This window comes from Panthera tigris, chromosome B4 (assembly GCF_018350195.1).
Source record: "Panthera tigris isolate Pti1 chromosome B4, P.tigris_Pti1_mat1.1, whole genome shotgun sequence".
Lineage (NCBI taxonomy): Eukaryota > Metazoa > Chordata > Mammalia > Carnivora > Felidae > Panthera > Panthera tigris.
The window spans coordinates 56,390,720-56,413,847 of NC_056666.1; the positions used below are offsets into that span (position 1 = coordinate 56,390,720).

General features: G+C 35.4%; 1 protein-coding gene across 20 annotated transcripts in view; it reads right to left on the reverse strand.

The window, feature by feature from the left end:
• The window catches only part of SOX5 (SRY-box transcription factor 5), a 930,253-nt gene that overhangs the window by 90,373 nt on the left and 816,752 nt on the right, over positions 1-23,128 (reverse strand). For all 20 annotated transcript variants that reach the window (XM_042991948.1, XM_042991946.1, XM_042991954.1 and 17 more), the window contains one exon: positions 13,017-13,102. In XM_042991948.1, the coding sequence (XP_042847882.1) occupies positions 13,017-13,102 (86 nt within the window). The remainder of the gene's footprint in view (positions 1-13,016; positions 13,103-23,128) is intronic.

Consider the following 23,128-nt stretch of genomic DNA (forward strand, 5'->3'; position numbering starts at 1 on the left):
AATTTTTAACTTTTAAAAAATATTTATTTATTTATTCTGAGAGAGAGAGAGAAAAAGAGAGACCATCCCAAGCAGGCTCCGCACTGTCAGTGCAGAGCCTGATGTGGGGTTCAATCCCATGTACCAGAAGATCATGACCTGAGCTTAAATCAAGAGTAGGACGCTCACTTGACTGAACCACCCAGGCCCCCCCGAAAGGTTGATTTTTAGAATTATGTTCCTATTTTTTAAAAAAAATTTTTTTAACGTTTATTTATTTTTGAGACAGAGAGAGACAGAGCATGAATGGGGGAGGGTCAGAGAGAGAGGGAGACACAGAATCTGAAACAGGCTCCAGGCTCTGAGCGGTCAGCACAGAGCCCGACGCGGGGCTCGAACTCACAGACCGCGAGATCATGACCTGAGCCGAAGTCGGCCGCCCAACCGACTGGGCCACCCAGGTGCCCCGATGTTCCTATTTTAAAACCTTTAGCAGCCCTAAGGACAAAAAAAGTTGGTAGTGTCCAAACACCGTGACTGTAATTAAAAAATGACAGTATTCTGATTACTGCCATGAAGTTATTTTATGTGAAATTGTTATTTATTTATATCTAGATAGCTCTTCCTTTCTTGTGTTTAAGTATGCTGTTAGGTTGTCTATTGGGCAATCTAGTCCTGGTCTGACCTGCTCATCTATCTTCTCATTCCATGGAGCTACCTAATAGGAATAAATAAAACTTTCTTGCCTAATCGGATCTTCAGAGCTAGCTTGATTATTTTCAAGTGTCTAAAGCATTTCTTTTGAACTTCTCAGATCAATAATTGCCTCATTACCCTTGTCTCATGTTTTCCTTGACAGCATATGAATAAACGTGTCCATAAATCAGAGAAGTCCACTTGTAAGGTGCAAAGGCTCCTTCTGGGGATTTCTGGGGCTACTGGTTACTTTCACTAGTACTTTTTTTTGCTTCATTTTTTTCCTTCCTCCATTATATATAGGTAGGACAGCTAGAGGTAGGACAGTAATATGCATTTTACAAATAAGAAAACTTGAGTCATAACAGATTAAATGATTCAAGACCAGACTCCTACATCACTTCAAAGGCAGGTGAGACTAGAACCCTTATTTGTTGAACAATTTGGGTTGTTAGGGGGATAATGATGGTTAGATAAGCTACTTTGGCTGCCTTTACTATGCTCTAACTATTCTTATGCCCTAACTCTCCATGTTGTAAAACTCTCTTCATTGTAACAAAAACTACAACTTTCCAGTAGCACATCCTTTCAAAAGGAAAAGCTCGTTCCTTTCCCAAATGATTGCCAATGCCATAAAAGCTCTAGTAATTCATGTGGAATGAAAACATTAGATAGATTCTATTTATGTTTAGGAAGAACTGAAACATAGGTTTCTTGTAGTCTTACATGTACAAGAAAGATTATTTTAAAAACGTATTTTATTTTCGTAAAGACATTCTGCTTGCATCAAGTACTTGAATAAGATGGATTTCTACAATAACCATAGTCCTTTGTACTGTAAGACATAATTGCTATATCCTAGACAATTACTTTCTGACTTAAATTACAAAATAATTTGTTAGGCTCTTTTCTGACAAGGGTAAGTACTTGAACCTAGGAGATAATAATGAGGATGATAGCAGCTAATGATGGCTGACAGCTTATGCTATACTAAACATTTTGTATTCAGTATCTCATTTAAACCTTACACTAGCTTTGCCATGCAGGAACAATATTAGCAAATTTCACATGTGAAGAAACTAAGACTAAGGTATTGAGTACTGTGACCACAGACACACAAACAAGGTCTCTCATAAAACAAAAGCCCATAATTCATTATATAGTATATAACATTTGCATATTATTTATTTGTTAGATTTATTTAAATAGTTAAAAATATTTAAATCAAGTTTGGGGAATACGTTTAACAAAAAGGAGGAAAAACAGCTAAAGCCATTCAAGCCATCTAACTAGTTACTATGCCGCATACTACTAAATAGTTACAAAGCAAAGACTGAATCTATGACAGGATACTTTATGGTTTCATAATGTATTTGATGCTAGCCTGTGTCTAAGGTGACACTAAAACATCTAAGTTTAAAATTGCTCCGGAAATAAACCAGATAAAAGATGAATCAAATGAAGAAGGAATAAAAATGAAGACACATAGGGCCTAGCTTTTTTTTTTTTTTATTGTTTGGTTAAGTGTCTTGGCATAACTTCTATGTTAATCAAATGTTTTAGGTGCATGGTTTATAATAACTTAAGATTCCTTTACAACTAAAGAGCTAATTTAGAGGGAAACTAGTCATATGAAAAATATTTTGAGCACGTACTTGAAGTGGCTGGAGTTGTAGGGCACAGTATAAATTTCCAATGGAAACTTATCTTAAAGCAACTACCATAGATGGACAACATTTGCTATATAGTTCTGTCTCATTCCTAAAAGGAAGTGATTGCAATTTTCACTATCACTATTACTTTTTTTCCATTCTATGTTGAAGAAGTTTTAATAATGAGAAAAGGAAGAGACTGCTGTTGTAATTTTCATGTTGGAGGCATTAATTATGCTGGCCCAATGCTCATTGTAGCAAATCATCCAGGAGCATACTTTGAATCTATTCCTCCATTTCTTCCTGTCTACCTCCTTTATCCAAACAGTAGCTAGGTAAGAAAAGGAGTATGACATTAAAGTAAAGGTCAGGATTAAGAAATATGAAATTATTAAGGGTTCATTTCCCACCCTCCCCCCCTTTCTTTGCATGCCCTCAGTTTGGCAGAACAATATTGAGAAACTTCCACAGGAAACAGCAAATTTGAAATATATGGGACTGGCTTCAGTTTTTCATCTGAAGGAAGCAAATAGGGCTCTATTTTCAAGTCTCCTGAAGACATCTGCCAACCACACACACACACAGCTCAATATTGTAATGTGATTTTTCTCCTTGGTCTCTCTCTCAGAACAGTTCTTTCATGACTACAAAATCTTATCTGCATGATTATATAATCATCTTTGAATACTATCTTTCTTCTGAGAAGCAAATAAAATATCAACAAGACTTGTGATATAAACAATCCCACTTTGAACCTTCTATGAACAAATAGATATGAAACAGCATGCTTCTCTGTTGTTTTGTTTTCTAAATTCCTTGATCTTTCAATAGCTTTTCACAAAAGAATTAATTCACAGAGCACAATCACTGAACTCAGCAAAATGAAGGCAATTCAGAAGGTTGTCATTGTTACTAGTATGCAAATCCTACCCATTGTTTTATTCATCCTTAATTTCATAGTCTAAAAGCAAAAACAGCCATTTTTCTCCCCCTTTTATACAAAAAAAACTACTTAAAAATAATATATACGAATATATGAGTTTATTTTTAAGGATACCATGGTAAAATGGGAACAAGCTAGATTTAGCTTTCAGTTGCTAGGATCCCAGGTGGTACACTTCTGCTAATAATTGGATTTAGCCAGGTCACCACTTAGAGTCCAAATGGCATCATCAATAAAATTATGGACGTGGACTAAAAGAATGGTTTTAAAATTTTGTTTTAAGCATCAGATTCTTTCATTCAAACAATCTTAGCCTGTATAACTAGATCTATAAAACATACAAAAGTGAATGTTATCGTTTGGGGTTCTTGGAGCCGCCTGGATTCCTGTGAATAGTTTCAAATAATGGTTTTCAATGAATGGTCTCTGAGGTCCTTTCCATTTCGAATATACTTGATAGGAAAGGAGGTTTTATGACTTTCTTCAAGTTTTACTCCACTTTCACACTGCATTCATTCTTTTAAATTTCAGGCTTCTCGATAATCCATTAAGGATTCTTAATTGACTCATCTTTGCATTCCTTAACATGCTTAGCTGAAGAGCTTACAAAGAATAAATATCTTCTGAGTAAATAAAATTTTTAGTATACTATGGGGTTTATAAAAATAATTTGCTTCCACATTCAAGTTTGAAACCAAAGGAATTTTTTCTTTAAATAAAGTCATACAAAGTTTATAAATTTTCTCAGATTTATAAGAGAAATAGTTTAGTATCTATATATAGACAACAGAGGAGTAGAATGAGAGTAAATATTCTATCAATATACCTCAAAAAAGAGATATGACTTTTGAGGGGTGATACCAGAAAATCTTTTTTATATTATTTATCTAAAAATGCATATTACATTAAAGGCATCTATGTAAATAACTTATTTTAAATAGTATAAGGTATTTATCTAGAATAGCGTGGGCAGCTCATTGAGACAGTCCATTTGCATTACACCCATGGAAAAACAGGACTCAACAGGAGGCATTCTTTTTCTTTTTCTTTTTTAACTTTTTTAATGTTTATTTTTTAGAGAAAAAGAGAGAGAGAGAGCATGAGTTAGGAAGGGGCAGAGAGAGAGGGAGACACAGAATCTGAAGCAAGCTCCAGGTTCTGAGCTGTCAGCACAGAACCTGACGCGGGGCTTGAACTCAAGAACCACAAGATCATGACCTGAGCCGAAGTCAGACGCTTAACCGACTGAGCCACCCAGATGCCGCAGGCATTATTCTTATTTTATAGATATAAATATTGAGACAAAGAGTGAGTAATAGCAAAATACAGAACATTATGCTCCAAGTAACTTCTTATATTTTGGTGGGATAAGTAAACTCATTGCTTCCCATAGATTCTTGTGATGGGTCTTAAAATTGTACCACACAGGGGAATATAAGTATTTCCTCATAAATAGGATGATATGCCTCAATTTTACTAACTTGCTTTACCTGCTGACCTGCAAAGTAAATGCACATAAGATAAGTCTGCCAAATCCTAATTTGTGAGATTTCCTTTTAGCGATAGTTTTAGGGGTGCCTAGGTGGCTCAGTGGGTTAAACATCAGACTCTTGATTTAGGCTCAGCTCATGATCCCAGAGTCACAGGATTGAGCCCTGACAGTGTGGAGCCTGCTTGGGATTCTCTCTCCCCTTCTCTCTGTGTCCACCTCCCCTCAAAATAAATACACATTAAAAAAAAAAGAAATAGTTTTAATTTCAGTGAGTAACAGTTATTAAACAACTAATAATACCAAGCATTTACTATTACCTAGCACATAATATTTGATAAACTGTAATTAACACTTTTGTTGCTTTGCACACTTTATATATATTACCTCATTTAATCCTCACAAAAAGATATCATTTATGCCCACATTATACAGACAAAAAATTAAGGCATGGAGAAGTTAGGTAACTTGTCCAAAGTCACAGAGGTGGTGAATAACAGAATAATAGTTCTTTAAGGCATGGATGGCTGCAGGTACCACACTTTCAACTATTATGTCACAATGCCTCTCATTAGCCAACAGTGCCTTTTAAAATATTAATCCAAAGACAATGCCTTAATATAATAAATTTTTTTCCTTTAGTCTTTATGTTTCCTAATTATCCCCTGCTAAGAGACTAAATTTTTCTGCATATATTAACTACAAAGACTTCTGTCCTATGTTTACCAGTTGTAGGTAATGCAATTTACATGTTCCAGTTGCACCATTTGAGACTTCACCATGGCAAAGAATGGATATTATTCAACAGTTTTCTGGTACCAACAAACCTCAGCATTTGCTCCTCTTAAGAGGCATCTGTCTTCATCAGGGTTCTTTAGGTTCAAGATTCTTATCGGTCCTATCAAGGCAATTATGTGAAATACTACCCCTAACGTTGAATTTGTCTTCATAAAAGTTTCCTTGAATAATTAAAGAATACTCATAATATAAGGTCAATTGACAATTAGGTTGAAGAATAAATTTCTTATATAAATACAATCTGTGTCTGAAGAATGTTAGTTGCTCTTTCTTACATAGATATAACCACGACTAGAAAATTGAGTAGTTTCTGTTTTTTCAATAAAATGAAAAAGCTGTACACTTTTTGAAATTTTAATACATTGATATTGTATTAAATTATCCACCCCTAGGAATGGATAATTTACTGTTGGCCTTGAGCCTCACAATCCTTTTATGTATGGTAATTAGCCACAAAACATGTCAGAGTAACCTACGTATGTTTTGATCAAGAGAACACAGAATGCCATCAAGTAATGGGCATTGACTGACTTGTGACCAGAAAATCTGGCACTGACGATAGTTGTATTACTTTAGTGTAGGGCGATGATAGGACTTCAAATACAATGTAAATTTTAGCATTTATTTGATTGGCTATTATGATAAAAATGGGTACTATGGAAAAGCACACATGTACTGATGTTTCTGTTAGCATGTAATGACACACCATGAAGCTGCTGGAAACAAGAAAATACAGAAATAGCATGAAAAAGACACTGCTTGTACTGTCTCCATTGTCCAAATGTCAAAACAGCTCCCGGGAACCCTAGGGGTGGTAATAAGTATGAAAGTAGTTCCTACCAGGTTCTTCCTTAAAGGAGATTCTTGAACACTGCTGGGTTCTGACTCTAGCCCATATGGGCTTGGAAAAGTCAGAGAAAATGTTGGCTGCACTTTTTCAGGCCCATTTGCATATGTTCTTTAGTATGCAGGATGTCTCTATATAATTTAATTGTTGGGTTTTTTGCCTCTATTAATACATATGCAAATGACTCACACTTGCAGCTGTGCTGTATTAATCATATGTGTGCTTCTGTCTGTCTGCCCTGCAGGCTCAGGGTCGAAGGGAGACGCAAAGAGGGAATTCACTCTTCTAACCTGCAAGAAATCTCACTCATGCAGACAGAAGTCCAACAGCAAACAGTGCACCAGGGTTGCAACTGAAATGAGGAGCAGTAGGGCATTTTTCACCCTGTATGAACATGACAAGGACCTAAAAGTTACGCTGAATAGTACAGTGTGTAGGTAGGTAAAGAGAAAAACCATCCTTGTAAGCAATTCTTTCAATAAGATGGTAAAATTCCTCACATCCAGACCTCTCCATATGGTTATTTCTCCCTTATTGATTTTCTGGGTGTTTCTCTTGGTCAGATACATAAAGCCATGCTCAGTCACTTACAGTGCTGTGGGAAATATGAAGCATTTATCTGTGTCCTGTCATAATTACTGACCTCCTTCGGAGACTGGCAGGAGGTTGATAAAAAGATGAACTTCAGTTTTTTATCCATGTCTGCCTTGATGTTACTGTCTGTCACACAGAAGCTTAAGCCATTTCCACTAGGACTTGCATGTACCTTTGATAGCTATGAAAAAAGACTGATTTCCGTTGATATTTTGTATGTTTCATTCTCTAACGTGATCACGTGACGACCCTCATTTTCTCAACCCCAGAGAATGCATGTTAGTGATGATACCAGTTACTGGAATGATAGCCCATGAGATTTCAATTATGGCAACTTGTAATTTTGAGGCTTTATTCCAAAAATACCATTATGAATTTAAAAAATGATCCTACTGAATTCATTAAAAAGTTTCACTAATTCAGTAAAAAATCTTGAATGAATGCTACTTGCTTATTTTGAGTAAAATGTGACAATCCAAGGATAATCTCAATGTTTTTTCCTTTGCTTATCACTATTAATCATTGGTTGGAGTCAACATTTTTGGCTTCCTATAGGTAGAACAGGTGGCAACCATCTTTTGGCCAACACAAATACGGTATTTATAAAGTGAGAAATAAATGGATAAATATTGCCTTCTAATTTCAAATCATAGAAGCCTAGCTAAAAAATAGAAATAGTACACTACATTATAACTATTACTGTTAAAAAATTCATGATGTCCATTAAGTAAAATGCAAATTCATGACAATGAATATGAGGAATGAATGTCAGATGCACTGTTGCCATTATTTGGTTTTATTAATTAGAAATAGATGATTTGCTTAGCTGATTTTAACCAGTCCAAACATCCAAAAGATTCAAAGTGTAACTTTATTTGGCTTAAATAATTATCCTCACTTTTTGAAACTGAAATGAAGCTATATTAGTTTTCTGCATACATGAACCCCCCCCCCCGCCCCCCGAAAAGAGACAATATCAGGAAGATAAATACCAAAAGCATCATTGGCTCTTGAAAGAAAAATACAGGTAGTTTGAAGAGGAAGAGGAAAGAAAAAAAAAGAGAGAGAAAGAAAGGGAGGGAGAAACATAAAAGAGTAAACCCAGAATATGATACTGTTAATTAGATAGTTACTATTTTGATAATACACTCTTGTATTATCTGGAAATCACTTACTTTAGTTTTGTGTGGCAAGGTGCGCCATATTGAGTCAAAGTACCTCCAGCAGTTCATATTCTTATGTGTGTCTGTACATACATTGACAAACCATACAAGAATAATCTAATGTTAAGTTGTTTGGTCTGTTTTTGTGTGTATAAATTCTAATTACTTTAAAGGAATAACATAAATTGCAAGAAATGCTAAAACACATTCTCTTTGTAGCAGACCATGGCTATGATGAGATAAAGGGAAGAAAGAGCAGGAGAGATAGAGTTAGGGATTTCTCATATACTGAGAATCTTCTAATAGGGGCTGAAAAATATAAAGTTCCCAGGTCTTTAAATTAATAACATTTGTTCCAGAAATTAATGACATACTGCCTTGTTATATTATTAAAATGATTATTACTCTTAACTCATGATAGTTTCTTTCATTTCGTAAATATATATTGAGTACCAGCTATTTGCTAGGTATTAATTTGAGCAATTGAGATACATTATTGAACAACAATAACAAAAATAACAGTCCCTGCTCTGGTGAAGCTTACGGAGTATTTGGAACAGACAATAAATAAGGAACATAATACGTAAGTTATATAGGATGTTTGAAGATAACAAGTGCTATGGGAAAAAAAAAAAGAATAAGGGAAATAGAAGATGTTGTATATCTGGCAGGGTTATTTTGTGATTGAAACAGGTTAGTTAGGGTAGGTGTCTTAGAGAGATGACATGAGAGCAGATTCTTGAATGAGGTGAGAGAATGAGCCTTCCAGGCAGAGGGAAGAGCATTTCAGGTAGAGGGACAGCTAATATAAAACTCTAAGGTGGAAGCTAGGAGCATGCCTTGGCATGTCAAGGGACAGCAAAGCCCTTAGTGTAGTTGGAGCTGATTGAATAAGGTAGTATGGAGCAAAACTGTCATAAAAATATTTTTTTAAATAAAAGTAAAGAAAATACTGTAGTGCTAACCATGGTGCTAGGCATGTAGTGTTCTCCTAAGGCTATTTCATGAAAAGGGAATAAGTTTTTTTTATTATAAAATTTCAACATGTATCTTACTGAATTCAAACTACTAGTTTTTTTTTTTTCTTCCATGAGCCAATGACACCTTTGGTGTTTGTAATTTGGCTATTGTCTTTTTTAAAGGATGAAAATTAATTTATATTGAAAACTAATCATTACTATTCAGCTTAATTCCAATATCATAAAGCAGAGTAGCTCTTTGAGCAAGATAGATACCTAACTTATTATGATGTTAAGATTCATTTTTCACCCTTTCATATAATAGATACTGAGTTCATAAAATATTTCAAACACTTGGTTAATGTAAATGATGATGAGTCACTGTCTTCATAGATTTTGCCATCTGGTAGGAGCCAGAAAGTAGAATTTAAACTTTTTCTACAAGTGCTATGAGAGGGGAAATACAGTGTGCTCTTGAAGCACATAAGAGCTACATTAATCTAGACCTGGGAACAAGGAAATATTTCTTTAGAAAGTGATGTTCTATCTTGCAATCTGAGTGAAATAGGAGTTGGCTTGGTAAAGGTGTGGGGTAATGGGGTTCCAGGAAGAGGAAATACCACATGTAAAGATCCAGAGAACTTGAAAACAAGTAAGAGAAGGACATGATCAGATTTTCTAAAATCAGAAAGATTATTCTGATCGAGTAGAGAGAGCATTGGAGGGGGTAAGATGAAGACAGAAGACCAGTGCAGGAGCTATTGTGGTAAATTAGGCAACAAATGAGGGGAGCCTGACCAGAAGGGTAATAATAGGTAAGATGGAAAAAAAATGGATGGATCCTTGCTGTATTTATTAGGTGGAATGCATAGACAATGAATGGACATATGTAGAGGAAGAGGAGACAAGGATAACTCTCATGTTTCCAGATTGAGCAAAGATGGAGTGGAGCCATTTGCTAGGACCAGAGAATGAGCAGGTCTCGGGGCAAGAAAGAGAACTGGTAAGTTCCATTTGGTATTCAGCTTATAATGTCTGTAAACACCTATATATTTCCTCTTGACAGTCAAAAATAGTTGTCTATATGGATCTGAGGCTCGGGAAAGACTTTAAAGGCAGAAGAAACAGAATGATATCTCACTGTAAAATAAATAAATAAAATAGTCCCTTGGCACAACATGTTAATTACATAATCCAGATTAAGCCACTTTTTTCTCTATAAAAAATAAATACATCACAATGCTTAGACTATTTCAACTGCTCCTAATGTATATAGTAAGGTGATTTTAAAATATAAGGTGTATTTTATTACATGGCTAGAATTTCATTATTTTATCCAGGAACATGAAATAATATTTAAGTAATAAAAAGTGGCTGCATTTAAAACACATCCTCTTGCTCACCTTTTAAAATAACTGTACTCTTTCTTTAAGGAAGATCCTGGATTTGTGGTTCTACTCTATGTCATCCAAGTATGAACAATGACAGGCAAAGATTGTTTCAAAAGAAAACACAAATGGTAGGCAAAGTCAATCATGAGTAGGAATACATTTATAGGGCCCTTCTTAGATCTAGATGTTCAAAACGAGAGGCTTGAATTAACATATATCTGTGTAAAGAGGGATGAAATTGAAATGCAGTCTGAAATAGATAACTGCCCTTATGAATCGGGCTACTTCTTTCAGCAGTGTGATGCATAGAGAGTATTTGTAGAAGTGCCAATTCATCAGCATTTTTGTTATAATTTGGTTAGCAGGTTACTGAGTTAGCAAATGTCATGAGTTTGAAATGTGTTTGCATTTGAGTAGCATTTTTAAATCATGAGTAAAAAATTTGCATGTGTGTTTATGTGTATGTGTTTATTTTTTTAAATTTTACTCATTTATTTTTGAGAGAGGAAGAGAGAAGAGGGAGAGAAAGCACAAGTGGGGGAGGGGAAGAGAAAGGGAGATGAGAGAATCTCAAGCTGGCTCCACACTGTCAGTGCAGAGCCTGATGAGGGGCTCGAACTCATGAACAGCAAGATCCTGACCTGACCAAAAGTCGGATGCTTAACCAACGGAGCTACCCAGGTGCTCCTGTATGTGTTTTACTAGTAGCGAGTGGCTTCCCACAAAAGAGTTTTGGATTATTAATTTTCCTGTTATACCACAGTATTGGTTTACTGAGATCCTAACTGAAACTCATATATGTTAATGGGTACAATGTCACTTATATAAAAAAGATCTTTATTCTACTTATAGATTAAATTATAGTGAAAGCAAGAGCAAATACATTTGGTGTCTTTTCCTTGTTCTGAAAATGATTTTTTTAGATCTTGATATTTTAGGGGAATTTGATGTATTATAAGGATGGAAATAAAAGAATTTCAAATATTTTAATACCATCTCTGTAGGAAGAGAAGTTTGGATTGTTGCCTAACAAAGCTACTTTCTACTAGAATCCTACAGTGAAACATACTTGCCCCGGCTTCCTCTCACCATTAATCCAAGGGTGAAAGGAGACAAGAATGTCTAACTTGCTTTTAAAACGGACATCAGAAATCTCCTAAACTCCTATTTCTACATTCAAATATATTTCTGGATATGCTTCCCTCTTTCTTTAATTTCACTACTCTTTTTAAGTTTTACTGATTACAACCACTTTCCCATATTGTCATTATTTCCGGATGCCATTTCAAAGGATAACAAGTGTTATGCTACTTTTATTGTCTCCTTGGCTCTAACACTTCCCAAGATACTTCCAGCTCAAAGAAACACTTACTCACACTGTAGCTTTTTGTGGAAAAGGTAGATTAGGAATGACTGTTATTAACCTCTGTAGAACACAGTATGTCTCAGCTCCTCCTGTGTTCTTCCTGTGAGATTCGACTGATTTTTCAGAAACCCGTCAGGTCTTCTGACAATCCCCAGTGCTGGCCAGATATATTTGTCTCTTAATGCTACAATATAAAACTCTATTCTTCCTTATAGGTTAAGATCACCTATCATGACAATGCATTTTTGTGCATACAAGTTAAGTTTATTAAGCACAACTGGTATATATCTGGGTTTACAGATATACTGTGTCTCTCAGGCAAAGGAAAATACACAATTCTCACAGGGGTGATTGATTCTATTATTAGATGGTTTGTTATCCTCATTAGTTGCATAACTATGAAGTCCATAACAACAGAAGCTAGGGAAGATTTTGAGGGAGGCTGATTCAAAAATTTAAATAGTTAATGAAAGAAACCTTTAATATAATATTATTGATATTCTTTTCAACTCCAGAGACAAAATTTCTAAAATCACTTGGACATCTGGTAAAGTTATCACTGACATTCTTGAATATATGGGAATATGTATTCTTCAGGGCTAAAAAGGTCTTAATTGGGATGCCTGGATAAAGTTGTGCTCATTTAGGCGCTCGCTTATTTGGTTTATTTCTTTTTGCTTGCCCAACTGAGTTGGCATTAGCTGGAGAATAAAAAGACCTACAGAGTCAAAAATATTGGGTGTCTTGAACATTTTTTAAAATGTAATTTCTGTTAAGTTGCCTTGATTCATAAGTATCTGTGTGAATGTCTTTGACAGTTTTGTTCTTTTTATCTTGATGAGGACCAGTCTGTGATGAAACTATGTTACACAGTAATCAAAGCAAAACCTGAGACCGTTTTGTTAAATCATACCAGGCGATAAAAATGTATAATAAGCTCTCTTTAGTACAGAAAACAGGGCCCCAAATTAAAAGAGTCAACCACTCAACTTCTGGTTGAGAATCAGTGCAAGGGAAGTCAAAAACAAAAAAAGAGGGAGACAAATATCACTACTCAGCCTTATTTTGCTTTAACACGATAATAGCTGTTTTCCCTGTTTACTTAACCTTTGTCTCTTCTGCATTGTTTCCGGACTTACCTGCAGTTGGAGCGGGCCTAAGCCTGGTGCTGCTGCAGCGGCAGCTGCCATGGTAGTTGGGATCAGCTGAACAGGGTAAGGGTCACCTAAGTAAGAGAAGAATAGAGGTGTCAGCACCTTTTATCTACTCTCCACCTGCAAATTAAACTCCTGCATTCACTCTTTCCAAAAGCCTTCCTTTGTGTGCCTTGCTGGGGCCTAATGAAAAGCTCTATTGTGCAGCCTTTTACTAACACTCTTTTCACAATTCTGGCTGAGAGAGGAATGTGAATAAAAGGCACAAGCAATTAAGGCGGAAACCTCATCCTTTTTTCATGATGTATTTAGGAAAATGGGAGGAAAAAAGTGTGCATTGATCAGAAGGCTGCACTTTATAACACACACACACACACACACGCACAGACACACACACACACACACACACACACACACACACACACCTAACAGTCTTGACATGAGCCTACCAACCCTCAGCAAATTTAAAATGTTACCATAAGAGGAACTTAACTAAATTTAATTCCATTTTAACAAACTCAACTCTAAAGATGTAAGCCAAATAGCTTACCTTTTGAATGCAATGTTATTGTCTTAATTCAAATAACCTCTTAAGTAGTGTCTTGTGGATGATTTGAGAATAAAGAAAACATTTTATGCATTGTTTTATATAAAATATTCGTATCCTTATTATCTCAGAGATAAATGTTTATAAAATATATTATAAAGAAAACAGAATATAGATGGTCTCTCCCTGAAGGGTTTTTGTTTGTGGTGATATCTGAAAAACCAAAATCTTAGTAATTCAACATTAAAGTTTTAATACACGTGATCTATAAAGATATAGAGACACACACAAATATATATACATACAATCTAAGAGATTGGAGTATACATTTTTGATGCAATTTTTTTTTCCATTTGGTAAAGAAGTACAATAGACTTTCTGCTTAGAGCCCACTGACATGCTAACAGGCATGTACATTATTTGTATTTGAAATATGACCGTAGCAAAAAATAAAAAAATAATAATTATAAGCATAATTTTTTAATATAGAAAAAATCTATTTTTAGTAATCTAATTTGTGAAAATAAAGTTAATACATCCATTCCAAAATATTTGTTGAGTATCTGCTACATATCAAGCACTGCTCTCAACACTAGAAATAGAGTTTTAAAGAAGACTGACTTGTAGAGGTGTGTTTACTGGGAATTTAATGAAGCTTAAGCTTTGGGGTTCTGCGAAGGGCCTCTGGAAGCATGTTTACAGTATCATATGCTTTCATATTTGTCAGCGTTTTTACTTTGTTGTGATTTCTTTTATAAATGAAAACTCTCATTTTCACTTGAGTGTGTGTATTTGAAAATTATGTGTATATAATTAAAATAATAATTATAAATAAATAATTAAATATATATATATTTTTAATGTTTATTTATTTTTGAGAGACAGAGCACAAACAGGGGAGGTGCAGAGAGAGAGACACACACACAGAATCTGAAGCAGGCCCCAGGCTCTGAGCTGTCAGCACAGAGCCAGATGCAGGGGTCAAACTCACAAACTGTGAGATCATGGCCTGAGCTGAAGTTGGATGCTTAACCGACTGAGCCACCCAGGTGCCCCCATAATTACATATATTCTTAAAGAGGACCCCAAAGTTATATTTTTCAGGCTTCAAAATACCTGAATCTACATCTGTTGACTTGGTCTCCCCAGAACTTATAGCTTAATGGGAGAGAAAGAAAAAAGATAATTCAATGATTAGTAGAAAATACACTGACTGTTAAGATGGGGAAGTATATAACACTATGCACTACACCATAGGTGCCTTAAACCTAGTCTAAGAGATCAAAGATGGCCTCCAGAAAGAAGTTAGGTTTAAGCTGAAATCTGAATGAAGAGAAGGCTAGCCAAACGAAGAAGAAAAAGAAGAGCCTTACAGAAAGAAAAACCATTTTAATGAAGACTTACAGTCAAATGGGAGTGTCATATCATAGCCCAGTCCCTGCACTGCTTAAGTTTAGAGCACAGGTAAACAAGAAGAGATAAATGGGACCAGAGAGGGAATCAGGGGCCAGATTATGTACAGCATTATAAATAATATTAAAGAATCTAAAAACTGAGAACAAACTGAGGGTTGATGGGGGGTGGCAGGGAAGGGAGGGTGGGTGATGGGTATTGAGGAGGGCACCTTTTGGGATGAGCACTGGGTGTTGTATGGAAACCAATTTGACAATAAATTTCATATATTGAAGAAAAAAGAATCTAAACTTCATTCTGTAGGCTAAAGGAAACCATGAATGTAGAAAACGATGGGTTGAATAAAATCATCTGGGCTAGAGGTTAGAAGCTATAATCAATAGTAAAAAGATCAGAACTCTCTGTAACACATAATAATGGTCTGTACAAGGGTGGTGATGTTGGGATGGAGAATGATGGAGAAAGTCAAGGGATAAAAAGAGGCAACACAGACACAACTTCATGATTGTTTACATATGAGAGTAAGAGAGGACTCAAGGATGACTCTTGTGGTTTTCACTGAACAGCCAGATTGGAGAGTAGTACTGTTTGTTTGGTTTGCAAACATTAAATGAGAAGCAAGATTGCCAGGTTGGGCCTGGTGGGGAAGGGGGAGGCCACGGGGTATGAATAATTCTATTTTGGACACTTTAAGTTTGAAATTACTATTAGATATCTGAGTAGAGATGTTCAATGAGGCACTTGGTAAACACATCAGTATTTTAGGGGAAAAATTCATATCAGAAATGTAAATTTGAGAGTGGTCAGCATATATCTGGAATGTAAAGCTATAAGCTTTCATTAGACTGTTTAGGAGTTAACTGTAGAGAAAAAAAAAATAGGTCCAAGGGTTGGTTGTGGAATATAGTAATATTTATAGTCAGGGAGATAGGCAAGTAGCAGAAAAACTAAGGAGAAATATAAATTTAATGTTCCAGAAGCCAAGTAAGGAAAGATTTTCAGAAAGAGTGATTTTATTTCAAATGCTGGATTTAGTAATGTGGAAGTCATTGGTGACTCCAACATGGGCAATTTCAGTGTAGTGGAGGGTGAGAAAGCCTAATTGGAGTGAGTGTGACCAACAGAGGATGATTAAAAGTAGAACTGGAGTCAGGAAGTGTAGACCCTTTCTTTTCAAAATGAAGTTCTTGGAGAATAATAACGGTTATCACCTAGGAATTCGTTAAAAATGTAGCATTTCAAACCCCACACCAAATCTACTTGGACAGGCAGCATCTAAGATGGAACCCCCCAATGACTCTACTTCTTTTCTTGTGTTTACATCCTTGTAATCTCCTACCCTTGAAGAGAAGAAGGCAAAGTGATGCGATATTACTTGTGACATTGGGTTACAAGAAGATTCTGGTTTTGTCTTGTTTATCCTCTCCTTAACCCTACCCTATCTGTCTTGGACTAAGCAGCTATGTTGAGCTGCCCTAAAAAGAGGCTCACATAGCAAAGGCATGATGTTCTCAGCCAACAGCAAGCAAAGAGATGAGGCCTTCCAACAGCCAAAGGAGAAAGCTTAGAAGCAGATTCTTCCTCAAGTCAAGCCTAGAGATGACTATATAGCCCGGGCCAACACACTGGTCACAACTATGTGGAAGATCCTGAGCCACAGGTTCCCAGCAGGGTTGTGTGCAAATGTTTTATTGTTTTAAGCCATTAAGTTTTGGGAGAATTTGTTAAAGCAGCAAATATATACACCTTCTGAATTAGAAATTAAATTTCAACAAGAGTCCCAGACAGTTTGTACTTATTTGAGAAGTGATGGAACAGACAATTCTAGTGAGGTGTTTTGCAGTAGTTATTGGAGGGCATGTAATCCAGAAAACCTTACTTAAAAGGTATACTTGTAAAACTTATAGAATGCTTGCATGCCAGTAAGAACGATCCAGTAAATATAGGGGAAAAAAACCCTGATGATACAGGGGAGAGAGTGGACAACTGACTGATGTTACATGGATAAGGTTTTATTTACCATTTAGTATTTTTAATATCTAATCTAGAAAACACTATTTGAATTTATAAGGGGAAGTTTAGATGTTTAAAAGCTGAATTTGTACTATGCAAACTAGCAAAAATAACAAATATTATAGTATGACTATTAGAATAGGCAACTTAAATACTTAAACTATGTAATTTGTTTCTATTGTTCATTTAATCAATATAATCTTAAAATTAACTATAGCAAAAAGTAGAGGCTGTGATGCCCTTCATAGTGATCATTCATTTTACATAATTTAGTTATCCTGTTGTGAATTAATCAATTAATCAGTACTTACAATGTCTACCATGTGACGAGAACTCTGCTAGGTTCTTTGGGAGGCAAAACAAAACAAACCTTGGTCTCTATCTACTACACATCCATCTTTTCTAATTAAGTGAGAGAATAAAGACGAAAATAAGAGTGAGCTTGGCCTTGAAGATTTGCAGGTAGAGGGGGGATAGATGTTTTGGGTGGGTGAAACACATTAAAACATGTATGACATGCTGAAGGAATGGAGAGAAATCAGTTTACCTGATAGGTGATAGAATAAAGTAGAGGGAAAAGAGACTGAAGGGAAGGAGTTGGGAAACTTAATACCCCACACTGGAGGCTATTTGGATACAACACGGCAATGACTATGAAATAAAGTTTTAGCAAGTATCATTAAAGAAGTTAGGTAGCAGGGGGTTTTAAAAATGACCCTGGACCTGGGGGCACCTGAGTGGTTCAGTTGGTTAAGCGAATGACTTTGGCTCAGTTCATGATCTCGCAGTTTGTGAGTTCAAGACCACGTCGGGCTCTGTGCTGACAGCTTGGAGCCTGGAGCCTACTTCAGATTCTGTGTCTTCCCTCTCTCTCTGCCCCTCCCCTTGGTCTCTCTCTCTCTCTCTCTCTCTCAAAACTAAAACAAACATTAAAAAAAAATGACGCCAGATCTCGAACCTAGGGACAAAGACTTCCTCATACATTTGGATTGATAGCAAGCACCTGCATAGGTATTTTGGGCACTTCTCAATTACTATTATCTAATTGTTAATAACAAATTGAGTGTGATACATACATATAAAGTTCATTATCAAAATCTAGATTATTCTATAAATTTTAAAAATGCATATATTGGTATTTTATCTTTTATCATTTCATTTTCTAAATTCATTAATGCATATTAATGAATGAATATAGTCTATTTTCCTTTGTATATATGTGGATCTACTTGGATATATATACACACAGTTGCTACTTGAACACAGGGGTGAGAGGTGCCGACTCCCATGCAGTTGAAAATCCAGGTATAACCTTGGACTCCCCAGGGACCTAAGGGCCACTATTAACTGAAAGCCTTACTGATAACATAAATAATCAATTAACACATATTTTATATGTTATATTATTATATACTGCATTCTTACAATAAAGTAAGCTAGAGAAAGGAAAATGTTATTAAGAAAATCATAAGGAAGTGAAAATATTTTTACAGTACTGTATTATATTTATCAAAAAAAATCTGCATAGAAGAAGACCTGTGCAGCTCTAACCTGTGTTGTTCAAGGGTCAATTGTACATGTATGAATGAATAACTATCATATTCTACACATCCCATATTGTATGTGTGAGTATAAATGCATGTGTGTATATATATATATATATATATATATATATATATATATAACATTTATACAAGCTAAATAATTGTATATATGTGTTATAAGCTGAGTTGTGCTCCCTCCTTCCAAATGTATATGTTGAAATCCTAAATGAGGTCACACAGGTGGGCTCTAATTCAACAGGACCGCTATCCTTATAAGAAGAAGAGACTAGGATGCAAACAACACAGAGGGACAACCATGTGAGGACAGAGGAGAAGATGGCCATCTATCTACAAGTCAAGGAAAGAAAACTCAGAAGGAAATCTACCCTGTTGACACCTTGATCTTGGACTTCTGGCCTCCATAAATAAATTTCTGTTGCTTAAGCCACTCAGTTTGTGCTCTTCTGTTATGGTAGCCTTAGCAAACTAATGTTTGCCATACACAGCCACACATCAATGTATTTGATGTTTAAGTAAATTGGAGAAAACAAAAGACTGGCAGCTGGAGTTAAAGAGACTGTGATAGCTAATATGTGTCTTTAATCATATACAGTTTCCAAGATATAATTGTATAGTCATAAACAGGATATCAACTAATTTTCAAAAGTTTGTGTCTAAGGTACCACATTATCACAACCGTCTCCTTTCAGCATACAAACATACATAACTTGAAGCATGTCTACCTTATTACCAATTTTTCAGACCCAGATATCCAAAACTAGTTTGACTCAAATTTGTCCCAAGTTACTAAGTAAATACAAATACAATAGCTGTGAAGCTGGCCAATATAGCAATTTCACTCTTAATTAAATTCAAAATATATTGCATGCATATGCTGGTGTCCAAAGCAAACACAGAATCTATCAGACTTTAAAAATAAGGGCAAGGGTGGTTATTAATGGCAAAAGAGTAATTAAGACCTACTGGGGAAAAAAGATCCTTTATTGAAGTAAATACTGTCATCTATTTGTGCCATCCCTTATTTAACAGGTTTATTTTGTAAATACCTCATGAAGTACTTAGTAAAAATTAAATAATGGAAAATTCTGACTTTTAAAGTTCAACCATGTGTAAGTTATTCAAATTGACTTTCAACTAGTTAAAAGTAATATCTTTTACTCTTTCCTAGGTTTTAACCATTTGAACAGTTTTTCCCTAAGCCTTTCCAAAATTAATTGGCTTCTTATTTCAAAGCCAAGTATGGAAAATTCTAGCTCAAAACAATTTTTTTCAAAAAGTTGAAAAATATGTGAGGTATATTAGTCAATTGTTTTCAGAATACAACCTAGCTTATAGTGTCTATTGATATAAATGATATAGCTAATATTAAATAACCCAATAACCCCTTAGAAAGCATGTTAATTGCAATAGTGTTAAAGTAATGAATATTTAGATCATAATAATCCCTACTGACATTAAGAAGGATTTACCTCTCTGATATATAATAAAGTAAGAAAAACAATATTTCCCAACAAGGTTATCTAGGCTCAGGAAGATTGTCAAAGCAAATATATTCTTACCCCGGTCAAGGACCTACATCCTTTCATCCATGGATTAGTATAAATGTTCTGGAAAGTTTTATGGCATTATTTTCACTGAAACAAGGAGATGCATTCCTTTATTAGCCCTCCATGGTGTTTTGTTGGTTGGTTGGTTTGGTTTGTTTTCTTGACAAATACCAGATTGCCTTCTCTAGGTGCTGGGAAATACAAAATTTAAATCCCATACCCATACACACACAATCCTAGCCCTAGACAAGTTTCTAATCAAGTGAGAGGGATAAACATATAAGCCAATTGGATGATACAATGAGCAAATCAGAAGGTAGTGTAGAAGGTACTCTGAAAACCTCAAGAAAAGAAGAACTTAACTTGGAAACAGTGTCAAGAAAGGTTATTTGCTAAAATGTCTATTAAAAATAGCTAGGTTCAGGAGCTCCCGGGTGGCTCTGTCGTTTAAGCATCTGACTCTTGATTTCAGCTCAGGTCATGATCTCATAGTGGTGGGATTGAGCCCCATATCCGGTTCCATGCCAACAGCACAGAGCCTGCTTGAGATTCTCTCTCACCTTTTCTCTCTGCCCCTCCCCTGCTCATGCTGTCTCTGTTTCTCTCAAAAATAAATAAACTTTAAAAAATGTTTAAAAATAGCTAGTTTCACTAAAGCATTGCCTTTCAGGACCATTTTATCACCTACTTTCCATGTCTTCTACTTGCTAGAGTCCCACAGTAAGCTTCCACCATTTAGTATAACCAAAATTGCTCTAATTCACCATTTTCTTAGATAGTACTTAAAACATTCTGCTTTTACCACTCTAACTTCCAGATGGACAGAGCTCTGTAGGAATCTAAGGAAAGAATGACATTAAAAAGGACACTATGGACAGAACTTTTGAAGAAAATTGCTTTCTTTCATCTTAGGGAACCATAGATTAATCAGTGGGTTCCTCTGGCTTGGAAGGAGCCTCCTGCCATTGATCAGGCAGTGCGAACAATAACCACCATCTTTTACTGACCCCTACTTTCGAGAATATTTAAATACTCTCAGTGTGTCTGATGCGGTAAGGGAAGGGTAAGCTATGCAGCTAAAAAGGAGGTGGAACACATATCTTACAGAATCTTGTGTTTTACTTCAAAGGCAATGTTAAGTCACTGAAAGATTTTAAGCAGGAGAGTGACATAGTCTGATTTGTGTTTTAGATCAATTTTGTGGCAAGGGATAGAATCGATTGAAAGAGGGAGAGACTGGAGACAGACTTGTTAAATACCACTGCAATAAATCAAGCGGGAAATGATAGTGGCCTAAACTAAGCATAAGGGAAGGAGATCTGAGAGACAGATTTGATGACCAATTTGATGGGAGAAAAGAGAGACAGGAGCAAAAAAAAAAGAAAAAAAAAGTTATAGTTTGGGCTTTTATTTTAGTAAATTATTTAAAGAATGAATCATTCTTACCCAAGTAGTTATTCAATTGCTCCAACATCCTGTTTCAATAATTCATTTTTTCCTACTAACTTGGAATGTGAGCAACTAGTATTTGTTGAATTTTAGCACTGTTAAAATACTATATATATATATATATATATATATATATATATACACATATATACATCCACATACATATTTACGTGTGTGTATAAAATCTCACTTAATCTTCACAACAATTCAGTAGGGTAGATATAATTATTCTTATTCTACAAAAAAAAAGTCCAGGACTATACTATACTTACTATACTATAAGTATACTAATAGTATACTATAAGTATACTATAAGTATACTTATAGTATACTTACTATACTATAGTAAGTACTATAAACATTAGTACTTGAGTAAAAACAAAACAAAAAACAAAAAAACAAAACAAACAACAAAAAAACAAACCCCAAATGTATTATTTTAGAAAACATAGACTATTTTTAGAAAAAAAGTATTATTTTAGAAGACATCATAGACTATTTTTAGAACACTATGCAAACACAGACTTCAGTTTTCAAATAGATACATTCATTTAGAGCTTATCCAACTAATATGTATCAAATACTATGTGGAGGGCACAAAGAAATAAAAGGTATAGTTCTTGCCTTGATGACACTTTCAGTTTCACAAATAAGACATACAGATATCAAGAGTGAAATAAATCAAAGCCATAAGATGAAAATCAAATGAATAAGAAAGAGAAAAATTACCAGAGAAAAGAAGAATTTATTCAAACTCAAGTCATTTGAGAAAGAATCGGAGAAAGGGCTGAGTTTGGGTTAGATCCTCAGTAAAAATATAAGACTAGGGGTGCCTGGGTGGCTCATTTGGTTAAGCATCCGACTCCAGTTCAGGTCATGATCCCGCAGTGAATGAGTTCGAGCCCCTCATGGGGCTCTGTGCTAGCAGCTCAGAGCCTGGAGCCTGCTTTGGATTCTGTCTCCCTCTCTCTCTGCCCCTCCCCAGCGCATGCTCTGTTCTTTTTGTCTCTCAAAAAAAAAGAATAAATGTTAAAAAAAATTAAGAAATATATGAGACTAGACAAGATGAAAGAGGTCCAAGAGCCGCAATGCCTGGTGCACAATAGATGATAAATATCTGCTGAATGAATAAATGGATAAGCCTAAAAGTAAGGATGGGAGGAACCTCCAATGGTTTTTCATTTCCTGGAGCATACACAGTGTATAAATATTCCCCTGAGTTGCCTCTTCTTAGGTCCTCACACTACTCGTCATTTCTTGCCTTATAATTTACTTTTATCACTGAACTGTTATAGGTCCATGTACACCCCATTCCATCTCTCGCTTTCCAGCCTTCGTCCAGGCTGTTTTCTTCTGTTTAGAATGTTATTTCTGTGTTCCTTCACCTGGACAACTTCTTCAAATGCTTTTTTGCCTGCCCCACTTCATCCTTTGGAATTTGACTTATGGGTCCCCACTCCAAGTAGCCTTTCCTGACACCTTCCACCTCTCTTAAGTATGAATTCATTCCTTTTCCCCTGACCTCCATCAAAAATTCTAGGCATACGTCTATCATATTACATC